General features: G+C 58.8%; 4 protein-coding genes across 4 annotated transcripts; all 4 read left to right on the top strand.

Annotated features, from left to right (window-relative positions):
- Window positions 1–92: 92 nt before the first annotated feature.
- ACA1_325610 (protein kinase domain containing protein) lies at window positions 93–4,800 on the top strand (the record flags this gene model as incomplete). Its single annotated transcript, XM_004348313.1, has 14 exons — window positions 93–373; window positions 473–643; window positions 737–1,090; window positions 1,147–1,471; window positions 1,565–1,809; window positions 1,889–1,967; window positions 2,086–3,231; window positions 3,339–3,412; window positions 3,493–3,561; window positions 3,649–3,695; window positions 3,773–4,023; window positions 4,128–4,297; window positions 4,375–4,561; window positions 4,747–4,800. The coding sequence occupies 14 exons, from the start codon at window positions 93–95 to the stop codon at window positions 4,798–4,800; spliced, it is 3,453 nt and encodes a 1,150-aa protein (XP_004348363.1).
- A 3,488-nt stretch (window positions 4,801–8,288) lies between these two features.
- On the top strand, window positions 8,289–12,936 carry ACA1_325600 (protein kinase domain containing protein; the record flags this gene model as incomplete). The annotated part of the gene is made up of 17 exons (XM_004348312.1): window positions 8,289–8,434; window positions 8,522–8,756; window positions 8,906–9,021; window positions 9,102–9,271; window positions 9,359–9,728; window positions 9,804–9,882; window positions 9,961–10,237; window positions 10,375–10,917; window positions 11,022–11,245; window positions 11,353–11,435; window positions 11,518–11,666; window positions 11,756–11,901; window positions 12,003–12,137; window positions 12,235–12,341; window positions 12,421–12,483; window positions 12,550–12,730; window positions 12,838–12,936. The coding sequence occupies 17 exons, from the start codon at window positions 8,289–8,291 to the stop codon at window positions 12,934–12,936; spliced, it is 3,123 nt and encodes a 1,040-aa protein (XP_004348362.1).
- Window positions 12,937–13,591: 655 nt separating this feature from the next.
- ACA1_325590 (phosphoglycerate mutase family domain containing protein) lies at window positions 13,592–15,072 on the top strand (the record flags this gene model as incomplete). Its single annotated transcript, XM_004348311.1, has 4 exons — window positions 13,592–13,856; window positions 14,013–14,255; window positions 14,335–14,484; window positions 14,747–15,072. 4 exons carry the CDS (start codon window positions 13,592–13,594, stop codon window positions 15,070–15,072), a joined length of 984 nt encoding a protein of 327 aa, XP_004348361.1.
- A 636-nt stretch (window positions 15,073–15,708) lies between these two features.
- On the top strand, window positions 15,709–18,335 carry ACA1_325580 (GHMP kinase, Nterminal domain containing protein; the record flags this gene model as incomplete). Its single annotated transcript, XM_004348310.1, has 12 exons — window positions 15,709–16,001; window positions 16,102–16,189; window positions 16,290–16,368; window positions 16,486–16,590; window positions 16,673–16,778; window positions 16,876–16,936; window positions 17,093–17,172; window positions 17,311–17,450; window positions 17,565–17,704; window positions 17,786–17,972; window positions 18,048–18,103; window positions 18,207–18,335. The coding sequence occupies 12 exons, from the start codon at window positions 15,709–15,711 to the stop codon at window positions 18,333–18,335; spliced, it is 1,464 nt and encodes a 487-aa protein (XP_004348360.1).
- Between the last annotated feature and the right edge of the window lie 80 nt (window positions 18,336–18,415).

The raw sequence follows: 18,415 nt of genomic DNA, 5'->3' as shown, positions 1-18,415 counted from the left end.
ACCTACTCATCTCCGTCTGCAGACTTGTGCGCAGCCTGTCAGCTGTCGTGCGTGTGAGCGTGTTTCACTGAGGGTGAATGTCTGGGTAATGGATGCTACAGGCGGCCACGGTGTTCGCCAAGCAGCGGGAACTGTCGCTTGCGGGCCGCGACCTCACGGCGCTGCCCAAGTGGGTGCGCGAGTTCCGAGGGCTGAGGAAGCTGGACCTCTCCGACAACCAGCTCACGGCGCTGCCCACCTACATCTCGGACTTCCGCCACCTCGAGAAGATGGACCTCACCGGCAACCCGCTGCCCAGCATCCCCGTCGAAATCAAGCAGCGCCTCGAACGCAGCCTCAAACCGCTCATGGTCTACCTCCGCAATCTCAAAATGTACGCAACACACCGCCGCACACGCACCGTCGCACACGCACACGCACACACCCCAACCGCACGCGCGCTCATACGTGTGGTGATCGGGTGTGTGTTTAGGTCGCAAGAGAAGAAGTGGTCACGGGTGAAGCTGATGCTGGTGGGCCGGGAGAACGTGGGCAAGACCTCGATTCTCAAGTGTCTCCACACCTTCCTCGACAACCCCAAACTGATGAAGAAGCAAAAGCCCGACAAGAAGAAGAAAAACGCGCCCAACATCCCTCTTCTCAGGTTCGTTTGCTCTCGCTTTCGTTTTCGCGTTCCCTTTCGTTATTTCCCCCCCCGCGGTTCATTCACTAATGCACATCTTTTCCATCACTATAGCACGGACGGCATTCAAATGGGGCGGCTCTCGACCGAGAATTGGGTGCGGCAGGCGAAGAAGGGCAGCAAGGGCAAAGAGGCCAAGAGCGACCCGGTCGAGTTCCAGACGTACGACTTTGGCGGGCAGGTGGTGTTCTACCCGACGCACCAGCTCTTCCTCACCGCCCGATCGCTGTACCTGGTCGTGTTCAACGTCGTCGAGGACGATCGCACAAACATTCAGTACTGGCTCAAGCAGGTCAAGACATCGACCAAGGGCCTCGAGGCGCCGGTCATCGTCGTCGGCACACACATCGACCACCCCAACTGCCCCAGCAGCCAGTCCCTCCTCCAAATCGGCAAGCAAATCCAACGGTACACGACACGACACACGACGCACGCATGACACACGCTAACGCTATTGAATGCAGACAAGACATGAACGTGCGCAAGGTGTGCTTCGTGAGCTGTCGGACTGGTGACGGCATCGAGGAGTTGATGGAGGCGATCGTGGACCTGGCCGAGAAGCACAGCTTCCTCAAGCAGACCGTGCCCGAGAGCTACCACCTGCTCCTCCAGACGATCGACAACCTGCGCAGCGGCAAGTCGCCCGACACGGCGGCTGACCACACTCTCGCAACTACGGGCAGCTCCGTCTCCATGCCCCTCATGCCGACCCCTGAGATGACAAAGACCGTGGCCCCTCTCTACAGCAGCGAATCCTTCATTACATTTTCTCGCGAGTCCGCAGCACAGGTTCGTTGCCCTTCGCTCTTCTCTCTTTCTCTTTCTCTGTTTTTTTTAGCTCCGGAACACTTGGTTTTAACTCCTATCTCTTTGTGTCCGCAGGAGGGCCTGAAGTGGACCACCTGGGAGCGTATCGAGAAGCTGGGCCGTGGGTGCGGCATTGCGCTGGAGGATCTGGGCGAGGTGGTGCACTTTCTGCACGACGTCGGCACGCTGGTGCACTTCGACGATCCCTTCGGCGGGCTGCAGGACCTGGTGGTGATCGACCCGCAGTGGCTGGCCGACGTCATGAAGAGCATCATCTCCTTCAACAACAAATGGATCAAGAACGGCATGATCGCGCAGCGGTATGCCAACGTCTCCCAATCATCACACATATTATTTTATTTTATGTGCCAATCAGCTGACGTCGCTCCACCACCACAGCGAGTTGTTCAACTGGGTGTGGCGAGACTTCCCGCCGCATCTCCACCCGGCGTTGCTGCGCATGTTCGAGCGGTTTCAGGTGCGTCTGCGTCTGCTCAACTCTCCTCTCACCAGGACAACTCGCAATCGCTGACACAACACACGCCGCACACGACGCACGACACGCAACGCGATACGACACACGGCAACAACTGCAGATTTTGTTCCAAATGCGCGTCGAGCAGGTCAAGCACCAGGAGGGAGCCGACGAGGAGCCGCCGAAGTCGGAAGAAGGCGCTGTGAGTGGTCCCAAGGGCAAGCTGTTCATGGTGCCCTCGCTCCTGCCCGAGGACTGCCCGGCCAACGAGCTGGCCAAGGAGTGGCCCGAGGTGCGCGGCGACGACGTCACGGCTGAGTTCGGCCGCGTCTACGACCTCGGCGACTTCGTGCCCATCGGCCTCTTCGCGCGTCTTATCGTGCGCGTGCTTCACATTCCGGACCTGAAGCTCATCCTGGCCTGGCGCTCGGGCATTCTCGTCGAGCTCACCCGCCCCGGCGCGACCGACGACGCGCCGCCCGTGGTCGAGCGCGCCCTCATCCGGCAGCACTCGCGGCCCAGCTACCTGTTCGAGCTGCTCGTGCGCACCAACAGCTCGACCGCTCTTGCGTCGCAGAGTGGTCAAGACGCTGACAAGTCGGCGGCGGGCAAAATGGGCGCCGACGCCAAGGGCAACCTGATCGCGTCGAGCCTGCTGCGCATCAAGTCCATCAGCCTGTGGCGCATGGCCGATGGCGAGGGCTCGAGCCCGCTGTCCACCCTGCGCCGCAGTAAGATCCGCCCGCCGTCGTCCATGTCGCAGACCAGCGCCGTTGGCAGCAGCTGCGGCGGCAGTAGCTTGTCGTCGAGCGAGGCCGAGAGCGACAGCAGCCAGCAGGGCGACGACGGCAACAGCTCCGCGTCGCCGCCGCTGCGGCAGAGCGCCGACGACGAGATCCTGCAGGTCGACCTGCTCGAGCACCTGGTCTACGTGCTCGACGTGCTGTTCCAGGGCTACGTCGGGCTCGAGGTGCAGAAGCGCGTGCCGTGCCTTGCGATCACCCGGAAGACCGGCAAGGTGTGTCGCCACGCTTTCGAGTATGCCGAGTGCATCGAGGCCGTGATGGGCGCACGGCCCGTGCGCTGCTCGTCGCACCGCGGCACGCCGATCTCGGTCGCCCGTCTGGCGCCGGACATCGCGATGGGCTCGGTGCGGCTCATCGGCGAAGACGAGCTGCGCAAGCACAACCGCGTGGGCAAGGGCGGATTCGGCGAAGTCTACAAGGCCACCTGGAACAACTCCACCGTCGCCCTCAAGCTCCTCATCGTTCGTTCTCCCCTCTTCGTGCGGCGATTGTGTCTCGTTCCAAAGACTTACCTATGTTCGCACAACACGCACAACACGCACAACACGACACACACGACACACTGCAGAGGATCAAGGAGGAGGACAAGGAGGAAGACGCCAGAAAGTTCGACGAGTTTAGGCGCGAGGCTTTCCTCATGAGGTGAATAATCATAATCCACATTCCTGGCAATTACCTGACAATCAGTCAGCCGATACTGACGAGCGTGGGTGCGTGCACAGTTCCCTGCAGCACGACTATGTGATCAGGCTGTTCGGCATCTGCCACCACCCGCTGGGGATGGTGATGGAGTTCGCCGGCGCCGGCGATCTCTACCACTTTCTGGACAACCAGCAGAAGGGCCTCGTGCGGCAAACCTACTCGCCGGCCGTCCACAGGTACCCGTTGCCCGAGGGCGCGCAGGTGCTCGACCACCTCCAAAAGGGTACGCAAGCACCACACGACATACGACACACGACACTATAGCGTCGTGGCCGAGCAATGAATGTTGATGGAATGCAGGCGAGAAGGTGGGCGTGAAGCGGAACGATCCGCGGGAGGAGCGCGGGTGGTGCGAGGTCGAGACGCCGCACGGCGAGAAGGGCCTCTTCCCCAAGGAGTGCCTCCAGCTCTCCAAGGCGCCGCTCACCGACGAGCAGATCCCGTGGGCCCTGCGCTGGCGCATCGCCCTCGACGTGGCCAAGGGGATGAACTACCTGCACTCCTTCCAGCCGCCCATCGTGCACCGCGATCTCCGCTCCCCCAACGTCTTCGTACGCCTCTCCTCGCTCACCATCGGCGACCGATGAGGCGACTTGTGTGTGTGCGCGCGCAAATGGTGCAGCTTGGCTGAATGCTTCGTGCACGAATGGTGCAGCTTATGAGCACGAGCCTGGACGCGCCGATCGTGGCCAAGGTGGGCGACTTTGGTCTGGCGCGACATACCGACCCGAGCCTGGACGAGGGCCTGCGCACTTGGCAGTGGCTCGCGCCCGAGGTGCTGAACCTCGAGCACGTCGAGTACGATGAGCGGTCCGACGTGTACAGGTGCGTACCCTTTGCTTTTGACTCCGAGCTTGAGCAGTTTTAACTCCGATGTTGTGTTTTTGCCCACACATGTACAGCTTTGGCATCGTGATGTACGAGATCGCCGCGCGCAAGTTGCCCTTCGTGGACGAGTACTGGATGAGGTTCCAGCGTAACGGCTACTTCCAGGCCAGGGACTGCATCAACGCCATCATCCACGACGACTGTCGCCCGACTCCGCCCGGACCCGACCACTGCCCGCCCGAATTCGCTCAGCTCATGCTGGTACCCACCGCCCATCGCGCCCCTCTCCGCTCGTGTTGGTCGACGTCATGTGGTTTCGGTGAGAGTCACCAAGCTAACGAGGCCGCGCCTCTTTTGCTTGACTTGGGTGCGCACAGGACTGCTGGCATACCAATCCGAGCGATCGGCCCACGTTTGCGCAGATCGTCGATCGCATCAGCAAGCAGGTACCCGAAGCCTTCGCCTCGCCGCGAGAGGCCCGCGCGACGATCGACGAGTGAGCGTGGCCACAAGACGTCCCAGAGGGCCAGAAAAAAGAGAAGAAGGGGCTGGTGTGGTGGGTGTTAGGACCTGCTCTAAGAGTAAAGTGGGTCTCGTTATTTACCGACATAATTTGGTGGCGCAACACGCCATAAAGGACAATATTATTACATCCGTGCGCACACAGCGCCACCGTCCGCCCGATCTCTTCGCGTGGCTTGCAATTGCACCTTCCGCGGGTTCACAGGCAAGCCAGCAAACAGCCGTGGTGGTGCCCCTCCACTTCACCAGGGCCAGGCAAAAAGAAGGAAGAGCGACACGACTGTCGTTCTTCTTTTCTTTGGGCGCGTTCCATTTTTCTTTGGGCTGACGGCGACGAGCCTAAACCTCACCCCGAAGAGAGAACGAGCGAGAGGGAGAGTCGCACGTCCCTCATGGCAGCGTTGGCGTCGAGCAGTGGGGGCATAATAGCAGGGGGCGGAGAGATGGATGTGGATGAACCGCGGCTCGTGCAGGCCTTGAAGACTGGCAATCTCAAGGCCGTAGATGACATTATTGCCGGAAGCGCATCCCTCACAATCAACTCTCTACTCAGCAATCAGGTTCGTTACTCCACTTTCCCCATCTTTCTTTCGCGTGAAAATGGGAACTCCCACTCCAAACGAAATCGAAAAGATTTCTTTTTCTAATCAACGGCTACACGCCTTGCATTCATTTTGCATTCAAACACAGAGCGCGCCTCTTTCCCCCTCTAGCTCTGCGCCCTCCACACCGGCTTCTCAAGAGGTACCCCCCCCCCATATGCAACGCCTCATCTTGGCTACGTAATCGCACAGCAAACCGCGAGGATCTCACCCCGTATGGATTTCCTTTTCGACCTTTCCTTTTTACCCTTGCTGCATCCACGCAGAAGGTACGCACCGCCAGCCCTGCTTGCCCCCCCCCCCGCTGCACAACAACACACTTGCCCATCGTGTTCACAACCACATCCCACCCCAGCAACCAACTTTTTGTGTTCACCTTCTATGGGCATGTAAACGATCATAAGCAAACCCGCTCGACTGATTGGTTGTTGTTCATGACTCCACTATGCATAGTGTACGCCGTTGTATCTCGCGTGCGCCGAGGATGCGGACAATGTGGAGGAAATCGTTCGCGCGCTCCTGGCGAAGGGCGCCGACGTCAACAAGCCATCCGTACGCCTTTCCCTCTCATCGATGGGTCGTTTGCGTGTTTGTTGCTCTCTCCACCCGACCGCGACTAACCGCGATCCCTCTCATGTGATCCGTTTCCTCTCTACTACGCAGTTGGTACGCGCTCCACGCACACACCTCTCCTTCTTCTGGAGGCTCTTCGCCCCTTTTCGCTTCTTGGACTGAAGTCGCATCGCGTGTTGTGGTCTGACGTTGTACGATCGATGGTCGGTGAACGCAGGTGGTGCGTGTCCCTTTCACACACACACCACACACCACACACCAGTTAGCTTGGCTGCAGTGAGCGTATGGCTAACGCTTGATGTCGTGGCATTGTGATCGACAGGAGGTACGCGCGGCAGCCTGTGCCACATGCGGTTTTGTCGTGTGTGTGTGTGTGTGTGTGAAACAGAGATGTGAACGGCAAACTGACGTTAACCCATCCTCAACTCTTCTGCGGTGTTTGGTCTGCCGGCCACCTAGATGGTACGCTCACACTCCTTCTCCCTATCAACACAAGCTAATTGAGACTAGCACGAATCAATGGCCTCAATGTTGGTGTTCATGAACGTGTTTCAACTATCACTCACTCTCACCCGTGGGCTCCCTTTCTGCAGAAAGTACGTCGGATGAGCGGCACTGTCTCTTCTTCCTCCTCCTCCACAACTAACCTTTTCCTTTGCACGCTCGCGCTCTTCCGATCATTTGATCTTTCTCACAGGATGAGGTACTTCCCTCCCTTCACTCGCAAGTGGACTGCGTTTCTCTCGCACATTCTCTGACCATTTCTTCTCCTCTGTCCGCCGTTTTACTTTGCCTTGCGGCCTCTTCGTTCTGTTCTTGATGGCACACCAACGTAGTTTGTACGTATCTCCCTCCGATTGGGTCAATGCACTATTGGTCACCACAGCTGTAAAGTGCTCATTCTCATTTTATTTTCTTTTATTTATTTCCCATCGGTCCATACAGGATGTACGTTTGCCTCCCCTTCCCGTCCTCCCACTTGCGGAAGCCGCGGCGTTCAATCCATGGACTAACGGGTCGACACCAACTCTTTGTCCCTCTCTGCCGGCCTTCTACAGGACGTGGTCGTACGTACTTCCGCACGCGCGAGCGCACACACCGCACACACACACCAATGTTCGACGTGTATACTAACTCGAACCTTTAACCCCCCCCCCGGACACAATCGACATGTACAGAATGCGGTACGTGGGCGCTCTGACGTCGGATCACTCCTGCCTTTCTTATCTCATCAACGCGTGGTGGCCGTGTGTGCATAGCTGGCTTTGGGCGCGGCGTCAACCGATGCGGTGGGCGGAGGCGGCAAGAAGGTGCCTTCTGTTTAACTTGTTATCGTTATGATCATCACATGCTGCTGACCCCCTGTCTGCCCCGCTTGGTCACGTACCCGGTCTGCCTTCTTTGATGTTCCCAACGCCCAGCTTGTACGTCTTCTCGTTCTCGTTTTCGAGCCTTCGCCATTCTTCAACTCCGATTGTGTCTTTTGCTTTGTGGTATTTACTGACACCACCCTCGGGGCATACAGGAGGTACGTGTTGGTGCTTGAGAGACATTGGCTTCTCCTGGTCCCTCATCTTACCTGTCCCCTTCCCCCTCCGGCGAACCCATTTCCCTCTCATCCGCTATCATCACAGAATGTACGCATCCATTCTCGTCCTTCCATTCGCCAATAATTCGGACAACAGCTCATCTGGCGCGTGCGTGGGTGTTTAAATTTACAGGAGGTACTGTTAGGCCCGACTGCTGCCTTGGCTGTTCTAAGATGGGCTCTCACCTACACCACCCTGCTCCTAATGCTGATGCCGCTCGCAGCTCCCGCTGGATGCCGCGACACACAACCGGAATCTGGAGCTCTCCTTGCTGCTGCTCGATAGCGGGTCCAAGATGACCGCCAAGGTCCTTGCTGCCTCGCCTATTTGTGTGTCGTGTGTGTGGTCGTGTGTGTCGCATGTTGCTTTCTTCACGCATGAACCACGCCTAACACCCAACGCACGCAGTCGGCTGGACGACTGCGCAAGCTGAAGCAGCTGAGCCTGGCGGGCAGGGGCCTCACAACGGTGCCGGCGTGGCTCGAGGAATTCAAGGGCCTGCGCCAGCTGGACCTGTCCGACAACAAGCTCACCGCGCTCCCGTCGTTCCTGGCCAGCATCAAGGGCCTCGTCAAGCTCGACATCTCTGGCAACCCACTCGAGTCGATTCCCTCCGAGGTCAAGGGCGGCTCGCTCAAGGGCATCCTCGTCTACCTCCGGCAGCTTGCCAAGTCGCAGGCCAAGTGGGCGCGGATCAAGCTGATGCTGGTGGGCAAGGAGAACGTGGGCAAGACCACGCTGCTCCACTGCCTCACCACGCTGCTCCACAACCCCAAGGCCGCCAAGAAGTCCGCCTCCGATTTCTTCGCCGCAACCGCCAAGGGCAAGAAAGTTCCCTCACACCTCAGGTACCGTGTTGTTGTGTGCGCACGTGCGTCGTGTGTCGTGTGTGTCGTGTGTGCCGTGCGTGGACTGACAGGGTTGGCCTTGTACAGGCATATGCCGCTGAGCACGGACGGCATTGGAATGGGCGAGTTGTCGACGAGCGCTTGGGTGGCCGCCCGGCGCAAGGGCAAGACCGACCCGGTCACCTTCCAGACATACGACTTTGGCGGGCAGATGGTGTTCTACCCGACGCATCAGCTCTTCCTCACCGCCCGATCCATCTACCTGGTCGTGTTCAACGTCGTCGAGGACGACCGCAATCATGTACTTTATTGGCTCAAGCAGGTACCTGACCACGACCAACCCGCCCACACACGCCCACGCACCACCGCACACACGCACATGCCCGCGCACAGCGGGGAGTTGCCCACACACGCGCCACCGCACACGCCGCACGCACACGATGGCTGACGGACATCATGGCGTGTCTATAGGTGCGAGCGTCGACCAAGGGAAATGAAACGCCCATCATCGTGGTGGGCACACACATCGACCACCCCGACTGTCCCAACGCGCAGGCACTCACCACCATCGGCAAGCAATTGCAGCGGTATGCATCACACACCTGTGTTTCCGTTAATGTGTGCGCGCTTGTCCAGGTCAGTGACTGACGCGAGTTGGCCAACGCAGAGAGGAGCGATGGGTGCGGAAGGTGTGCTACGTCAGCTGCAAGTCGGGCGATGGCCTCGAGGAGCTCATGGAGTCGATTATCGATTTGGCCAATCAGCACAGCTTCCTCAAGCAGCTCATCCCCGGCAGCTACTACACGCTGCACCAGACCATCACCAACCTACGCACCGGTACCACCCGCGGCCCTCATTTCATTCTTCGCATTCCTGAAGTGCAACGACCCTCGACTGACGCCACGTCATTGTCGGTGAGTGCAGGCAAGGTGCAGGTTGACGCCCCGAAGTTGCCTGGCAAGAGCGACGAGGCTGACGAAGCGGACGAACAGCACCAAGCGGGGTTCAGCACGGCGTACGGGGCGGACAGAGTGGACTCGCAGTCCAGCCAGGTGCTGCGGTGGACCACCTGGGACCACCTGGTCAAGCTGGCCCAGGGCTGCGGCATCAACAGCGAGGAGCTGGTCGAGGTGGCGCGCTTCCTGTACGACGCCGGTACGCTGGTGCACTTCGACGACGCGTTCAGCGGGCTGCAGGATCTGGTGGTGATCGACCCGCAGTGGCTGGCCGACGTCATGAAGAGCATCATCTCCTTCAACAACAAGTGGGTCAAGAACGGCGCCATCACACAACGGTACGACCCGTCCTGTGCGCGTGCGTGTGCGACGAGCTCCTGACGTGTGCGTGTGCGTGTGCGTGCGGTTAACAGGGAGCTCTACAATTGGGCGTGGCGAGACTATCCGGCCAACATCCGTCCGGCGCTCCAACGAATCTTCGAAAAATTCCAGGTATGGCCACACTCGCAAGCGCATCGGTCCATTGCTTTGTTATGCGCCATTAACATTGTTTGCTGTCGCCGGTGTCAGATCATCTACCACCTGCGACTGGACCACATGCTGCAAGAGGAGGAGACGACCAATGGAGAGGCGGAAATGGAGAAAGAGAAGGAGAAGGAGAAGGTCGAGAAGCGGTTTATGGTGCCCAGTTTGTTGCCGGAGGACCCGCCCGAGGAGGTACTCAACAGGGCCTGGCCGCCGAACAAGTGCGAGGACGTCGCCGAATACGCCCGCATCTACGAACTCAATGACTTCATCCCCATCGGCCTCTTTGCGCGTCTCATCGTCCGCATGATGCACATCCCCGGTACCTCCTCACTTCGTTTCGCTTTCGCTCTTTCTTTTTATTTTTTATTATTATTATCATTAACTTGTATTTCTTTATTTGTTGATAAACTGTAATTTTCTAATTTATTACGCCTGGTGTGAATTGATTGTTCGTAGGAGTGCGGCTGCTGGTGGCATGGCGAACGGGAGTGGTGGTCGAGGCGGATTTGCCGTCGTCATCGGGTCGATCCGATGATAAGCCGGCCACCTACCAGGCGCTGGTGCGGCAGTTGGACAAGCCCGAGTACAAGATCGAAGTGCTCGTGCGAGCGACGGGTGGCGCGCACTCGGGGGCCGACGGTGACGGCAGCGAGCGCAAGAGCGTCGACGAGGGCATCAAGCGGGACAAGGGCAAGGACAAGAAGAAGCAGCAGGAGCAGGGCGAAGACGCCACCGACGAGCAGGGCAAGGAGAAGAACATCTACAAATCTACCGAGCAGAAGCTCTTCAGCAGCGTCCTTCAGGGAGTGGATAAGACGACGGAGACGCGAGACAAGGACCGCGGCGGAGAGAAGGTGTTCCTGCTGGAGCAGGTGATCTACCTCATCGATGTGCTTCTTCAGGGCTACACGGGCCTCGAGGTCTCCCGAAAGATTCCCTGCATCCTCCCCTTCCCCGACACACCCGAGCGCCGCTGCAGCCACCTCTTCACCTATGCCGGTACGCTCTTCTTCGCTCTTTTAGCTCCGAAAGTCTCTTTTCTTCTTTCTTCTTTCGTTTTTGATTGAGGTGTTTCTTTTACTGACCGCGAGAGCGTGCCGCAGACTGCGTGGAATCGGTGATGCTGGGCCGGCGAGTCGAGTGCCCCATCCACGGGACGTCGATCAGCGTGCACCGCCTGGCGCCAGATCTGGCCATCGGGTCGGTGCGGTTCATCGAGGATTCGGAGCTGCGCAAGGGCAACCAGATCGGTCAGGGTGGCTACGGTCTCGTCTACAAGGCCTCCTGGAACAACACCCCCGTCGCCCTAAAGCTCCTCATCGTCAAGGTATAGTATCATGCCAAGCACGCCCTGTTTTACGTCGAGTGCGGTGGTGCGTGTGCGTGTGCGTGCGTGCGTGCGGTTCTAACGTCACATTCATTTGGTTTCATTAGCACCAAGATGAGGAACTCGAGGAGCGGGAAAAGCAGAGCACCAAGCACTACGATGAGTTCAAGCACGAGGCCTTCCTTATGAGGTATGCGCCTCGCCTGTTGAATGCAAAACATGTTGGTTGAGGCCGGACTGATGATGAACCCTCGGCTTGGCTTGGAAAACAGTTGCCTGGAGCACGAAAACGTGATCCGGCTGTACGGCATTTGCTACAACCCGCTGGGCATGGTCATGGAGTTTGCCGGCAACGGCGATCTGCACGACCTCCTCGAGAGCCTCCAGAAGGGCAAGGTCAACAAGGACCCCTACTCACTCCGTACCGCCTCCCTCCCTGCGCCACACATTTCTCCCCGCTTGGCCGCGCGCGGCCTCGAACTGACTGTGATCATGCGACGCATGCGGCAGAATCGGGCAAGCACCGGCTGTTGCCCCTGAAGGCGGGCGATTCGGTGATCATTCTGGGCAAGAAGAAGAAGACCGACCTCTACGAAGTGGAAACCATGTACGGCGAGAAGGGACTCTTCCCCAGCGAGCTCATCGACCTGGGCAAGGTATCGTGACCTGGGCATCCCTCCGCCCCAACTGCGCTGTGGGGCAGCTCCTTGACGCCAAGGAGCTCACGGTGTCTCACGCCAATGCTGGCTCGGTGCAGGCGCCGCGCAAGGACGAGCAGATCCCGTGGGCCCTGCGCTGGCGCATCGCCCTCGACGTGGCCAAGGGGATGAACTACCTGCACTCCTTCCAGCCGCCCATCGTGCACCGCGATCTCCGCTCCCCCAACGTCTTCGTACGCCTCTCCTCCGCCACCTCATCTCTCCAGCTTATGCTGGACCCACTCCGATGACGCAACTCACACTCGCCTCGTTCACACTCCGGGTTCGCAGCTGACGGCGTTCGAGTCCGACGCCAAGACGGTGGCCAAGGTGGGCGATTTCGGTCTCGCTCGCCACGTGGACCCGCGGCTGCACGAAGGCTTGCCCACGTGGCAGTGGTACGCGTACCGCGGAAGCCCGCAGTTCAAAGCAAATGGCTGGTGTAACTGATCTCTTGATCGTGCGTGCCAACGATAGGCTAGCACCCGAAATCCTGGATCACGAGAACACCGAATATGACGAACGATCAGATATCTACAGGTGCCTTCTTCACCACCTTCTTCTTCTTCTTCGTTGATTTCTCACTCTAGGGTGGTGTGCACACAGCTTTGGCATCGTGATGTACGAAATCGCGTCGAGGAAGCTGCCCTACACCGAGGAGTACTGGGACCGCTTCCAGAGGAACGGGTACTTCCAGGCGAAGGACTGCCAGAACGCCATCGTCAAGGATCAGTGCCGCCCCACCCCGCCCGCCGACTGTCCACCCGAATTCTCCAAGCTCATGCAGGTACGGCACAAAATTCCGCGCGCCACTGTGATCCTCCGTAATCTGGCGCTTGGGAAATGTGCGTTTGCGTTGATCTCACGTTTGGGCTTCTTGTGCCCCCTCCGCAGGCCTGCTGGGCGCACAACCCGCACGACCGGCCGTCGTTTACGCAGGTGGTGAAGACGATCAGCGCCTACATCGACTCTTCCGCTCAGCCCCGGCTTTGAGCCCCACCGCAAGCACAGGGCCGTCGGCCGACGACTTTTCTCCGACGCCACGGACCGTGGCCAAGTGGCCAACAGCACGCGGCACCCAACCGGAGATTAAGGCTTCTCCTTTTTCGCTGGAGTATGCAGGGAATTTTGCGGTTTCCGGGCAACGCTAATCGTTCGGTAGATTCTTGGTTGGTGGATGGACCGATTAAATATTCCGTGCCTTGGAAATTTCGTTACTCTCCAAATTTCCAGGTAGACGGAGCTACGGTTGCGACGATGTCTGTTCGGGCCTCAAAAAAGCGGCAAAATTCTGAGCGCAGCTGAACTTTCCATTTCAACCAAAGCGCTCGTTCCCGCCGAGAGAACTCACAGCCCGCGTAGGCCACCCACCAGGTATCCCCGCGCTCATGATGTGGTTGTTTTACGTGAGGGATTCATCGTGCAAATAGGAACATGGGAGCTGGGCTTGCTGCATCTTTGAAAATGTCCATGAATTTGTTGTTAATTTATCCCCCCCCGCAGTATACTCGATTTCGGAGATCGGTAGCAAAGGCTGGCTACCCTCGAAGCGGCCTCCGGCGTCGCCCCCAGATTACACAACAGCACCACCATTCACAGCAATCGGCCGAGAGGATCGAGGAGTTCGCCCCCGGCTCTCTCTTCATCAATGGGCGTAAGGCGCAAGCTCGTCTTCACCTTCGTACGACATGGCGAGACAGATGAAAACGCGCACAAGATCCTTCAAGGGTCGAAGCACACACCCCTCAACGAGGCTGGACGCGAGCAGGCCCGCCGCCTCGGTGTTCGCCTGCAGAGGGAGCACGAGAGCACCAGCAAGGGGCGGATTGGATCCTCTACCTGCACGAGAGCCGGCACTTTGCAAGCTCAAGAACCTCCCTTCCACTTCATCTTCTCCTCCAACAACCCAAGAGGTCCGCTTTTCCTCCGACCTCCCGACCTCTTGACCTCCCCTTCAAGATTTCAATGGGAGATTTCGCGCCAAATGCGATTCCTCGAATTTTCCATTCTCCTTAGCTTTGTTTTGGCCCAGTCTTGAGCTCACGCTTCCCTTCCTTCTGTGCCTGCAGCGAGCGAAACGTCTGAGATCGTGGCAGATCAGCTTTCGCTACCAACGCCAGCACCTTCTTCGGCCCCCTCGCCAACATGGGGCCAAGTGGTGGCAACTCCGCTCCTCACCGAGAGAAGCCTGGGAGCGTACGAGGGTCGCCGATCGGAGCAAGTGCTCGACGAGTTCGGCAGGCTCAGATGGGATCACCTCCCTGAACCCCGCATGATGGGCCTTTGGGACATCATCGCTGAGGAATCCTCATGTACGTTTTCCGCTCCTTTCCTGCATGCGCTCCGATCGTCCTGGAACCCTAACGTACTTGACGCGTGTGCACAATGCAGCGAATCAAATGGGCGTTGAATCGAAGTTCGAGTTCCTCAGCAGAGCGCAGAGGGCGATTCAATTCATGATTGCCCACATCGTGTCGTACCTCACGCACTTTGTGTCTAGAAATGCCATCCCCGAGATAAGAGTCCTGTGCGTCTCGCATGGTACGCGCTTCTCTCCTGGGCCTCTCTTCGTTTTCCTTTATGCGGCTCTCGGTGTCTGCTGCCTGTGTTGGGGTTGTGGATGGAGCCTCGCTGGGCCTTGTCGCTGGTGGCCACGAATCATTTCGTCGCGCCGGTAGGGAGGTGGTCCATGCGTGGGACGGGGGACGAGGTGGAAGTGGCCACACCAGGCATCTCTCTATTCTCTCTTCGTTGTGCTCTGCTCTCCTCGCTGCTCACATTTTTATGTCTTCTTCTTTGGCAGCACTGTTCATTCGCGCCCTGCTTACCCAGCTGCTCAACATCGGAACCGAGTGGATCATGAACGTGGGAAGCAAGGAGCCAACAAACTTCCGGTGGTTCGCGTGCGATATTCGCAACGCCTCCGTCACCCGAGTGCAGACCGAGTTCGTGATCTACGATGCCAAGCGCGGACGCAACGACGATGAAGGCACGGGCGGCCTCATCGGCGGAGGCGAGAAGAAGCAGGAGTCACTCAAGAAGAAAGTACGGCTCATGAATCCGTTCCTGATCTGCCTCAACGACAGCAGTCACTGCTTCCTCGACTTCACTACCGTCAGCAACGCCTGAGGGCAACCCCTTCCATCCGCCATCATCATCCTCCTCTCTCTTTCCCGCGGCCCGCGCTACATCGCATACTGGTAGTTGTAGCCTCGCCGTTCACCGTGCTCTTGCCTTGGTTGGGCCAAGCACACACGCTTTTATTGTGTTATAAATAAAATCCATAATCAAAGCTTTGCGGGGCAGGTGCCCACCTGTGGGCCAAAGCAAAGTGAGGAGAAGCATGCATGAAGAAGCTTGCACAAAGGGTGCTGGAGCAGATCAAGTACTTGGACTACATGACCAAGTATTGGGCTGCCACCCCATCCCTTGCTGGCATGTGCTTTGACAGCTACACATGCAGAGTGGGCCATGAGCTGGTTGAGGAACATGCAGACTGAACAGGAGGGCAAGTCAAGCAACGGCATCAAATGGTTGTCACCTGTGTCAGCAGTCCATCACTTGTGGACCTTTATATCAATCATGTATAACTTGACCGTCTTCTGCAAGGGAAGGGGTGTGCCTGAAGTATCTTGTGCCAGCGGGCGGGTGGCAAAATAAAAATTAGAGGTAAAATAAAAATTTCATAAATAATAATGCCGTAAAAAAAGATGTGAAAAACAAATTCTCTATCTATTTTATTTTTATTTTGTTCGTACCTGCAAGATGGAGGAGGGCTGTTGTGTGTCGGCGCCGGGGAAGGTGCTGGTGGCGGGCGGGTACCTGGTCACGCTTCGGCCCCACCCGGGCCTCGTCTTCTCCGTCTCGGCTCGGCTCTACGCGGCCGTCGGGCCCGCTGCTGCACCCGCTTCATCTCCGGCGACCCTCAACGGCGGAGCGGACCAGAACGAGTTCGGGCTGGTGGTCGACTCGCCGCAGTTCCGGAAGACCTTCCGCTTCAGCGCCGCCCTTGCCGCCGCCGACGGCAGCAGCGAGCCCCACCTTCTCCTCCGCAACTCGTACGTAATTATAATAAGTTATAAACCATTTCCTTTTTTATTTTTATTTATGCATTTTATTTATTTGTTTATTTATTTATTTACTGGTGTTTGTGTGCAGGTCGGGTGAGGCGAACGAGTTCATCGAGACGACGCTGGTTTCGGCGCTGACGGCCGGCGTGGGTCTGCTGGGCGTCGACAGCTTCCGGGTTTGCCTCCGAAGCTTCACGTGGTCACAGCAGCGGCTTGTGCGATGTGTGTGCGTGCGACGGGCGAATCTGACCGCTCACTGCTTTGCTTTTGGTGCAGGCGCGGATGGGCGCGGGCGTAGTGGTGACCATCCTCGGCGACGCCGCCTTTTACTCCGCACCTGAGACGCCCGAGTCAGGTAGGCATCTGGATGTGTGCGTGTGCGATTGTGTGTGCGTGCGGTGCGTGCGTGTGTGTGTGTGCGCGCGCGCTTCCAGTTTGTACCAGTCCTCCTTGATTGATTTCCACTGCGCAGAGCCCAAGAAGACCGGTCTGGGGAGCTCGGCCGCGTTGGTATCCTCGCTCGTGGCCGCTCTGCTGTCGTATCTGGGCCTCCTCGACCTGTCTTCCGCCGCACCAGGTCCTCCCCGTCCGCTGCTTTCAACCCATCGGCGCCCCACGCTTCGATCAATAAACTGATCGGGTACCCCGCGTACGCGCAGACGTGTCGCGGCTGCAGCTGGCGCACAACCTGGCGCAGTACTGCCACTACAAGGCGCAGGGCAAGATCGGGTCGGGCTTCGACGTGTCCTCGGCCGTCTTCGGCAGGTGAGCCACCCACGGTTGCGGTGTGTGTGTGAGTGAGTGCCTGCCTGTGCGTGTGTGTGCGTGTGTTTTCGAGTTCTGACACCGCCTGTGGCACCAGCCAAATCTACACGCGGTTCTCGCCCGACGTGCTGCTCGCCGTTCCTGCGCTCCAGCTGGCCGTACGTCATCATCTTCGCCAAACCCGCTCTTTATATACATATATAGAGATATATATATATAGAGAGAGATATATATATATATATAGATCTATTTCATGTGTGGTGGTGTGCCTCATGATCGTCATCGTGGTCATGTATGTGTGCTTGTCGGTCCAGGAAGGCGAAGTGGGTCAGGGCGTGATGGCCTCGCCAACGACCCCGGCCAACATGGTCGCCATGCTCAACTCCCCGCTCTGGTACGTTCCCTTTCAGGCCCGCTGCACGCGTGAGTGTGTGTCATGTGTCGTGTCGTGTGCGGTGCGGTGCGGTGCGGTGCGGTGCACATGGTGCGTGTGCGTGTGCGTGTGCGCGAGTGGTCTCACCAGACACAATAGGGACTCCAAGGCGGAGAGCCTGCAGCTGCCCCACGGGATGCACCTCCTGCTGGGGGACATCTCGGTGGGCGCCAAGACGCCGGGCATGGTCGCCGCCGTCGACCGGTGGCGCCACGCGCTCAAGGACCAGGGCAAGCTCGGTACCTGCGCCACGCCGTGGCCTTCCATCGTTCCTCAGATTGGCTCACACAGAACCCGTGTGCGGTGGTGCGTGTGCGTGTGCGTGCGTGTGCGGTGGGTCTATGAGGGATCAGATGACTCGGCGTGGACTCGGCTGGCTGGCCTGAACGCGCAGATGATCGGCCACTTCCGGCGGCTCAACGCCCTGGCCGACGAGCGACGGGCGGCCTACGAGTCCACCCTCGAGCGCCTGGCCGCTCTCCCCGCCGACCAGGTGCCCATTCATGCGTGCATTCCGGACATTCTTCTTCAGCTAAGCTCACCACCGCACACGCACGCGCAGTGGCGAGCGCAGGGCGACGGTGCGGATGAAGTGGTCGTCACGCAGCTGCTGGCCCTCCGCGCGGCCCTGGTCGAGGTGCGCAGGAACCTGAAGCTGATGGGCGACCTCTCCGGCGCCGCGATCGAGCCCGACGTGCAGACACAGGTGTGCGACGCCACCATGGCCTTGCCCGGCGTCCTCCTCGCCGGCGTACCCGGAGGTCCGTCGCAGCTGCCCCTCACTCGAGTCCCCCCCCCCCTAAATTGGCGCCACTCACTCCCTTCACGCCCATCAGCTGGAGGCATGGACGCCCTGTTCGCCGTGGCCCTGGGCGCGACCGCACAAGCTGCCGTATGCCCTCTCTCGCCAGCGCGCGCGGGTGTGTGTGTAGGCGTGTGTGCGGTGTGTGGGGTGGTGCGAAAACTGACCAGGTGGCTACAACAAACAGGTGCAGGAGTTGTGGGCGAGTCGTGGTATCTCACCGCTGCTGCTGGAGGAGGACCACAAGGGTCTCTGCGCCCACTCCATGGCCTACTTTGCCGACCTCCGGCGCCGTAGCGTGCCGAACTCGGCCTCCTCGTGAACCCCTTGCTGCCGCCCCACCACCCTGCGATTTTGTCCTTAGTCACCTAAAACTACACTCTTCGTTCTTTCTTTGCCTCA

This window comes from Acanthamoeba castellanii, assembly GCF_000313135.1.
Source record: "Acanthamoeba castellanii str. Neff unplaced genomic scaffold scf7180000084495, whole genome shotgun sequence".
NCBI lineage: Eukaryota > Discosea > Longamoebia > Acanthamoebidae > Acanthamoeba > Acanthamoeba castellanii.
The sequence above is the reverse complement of the archived record's forward strand: the minus strand, read 5'-3'. Positions and strand labels throughout refer to the sequence as shown.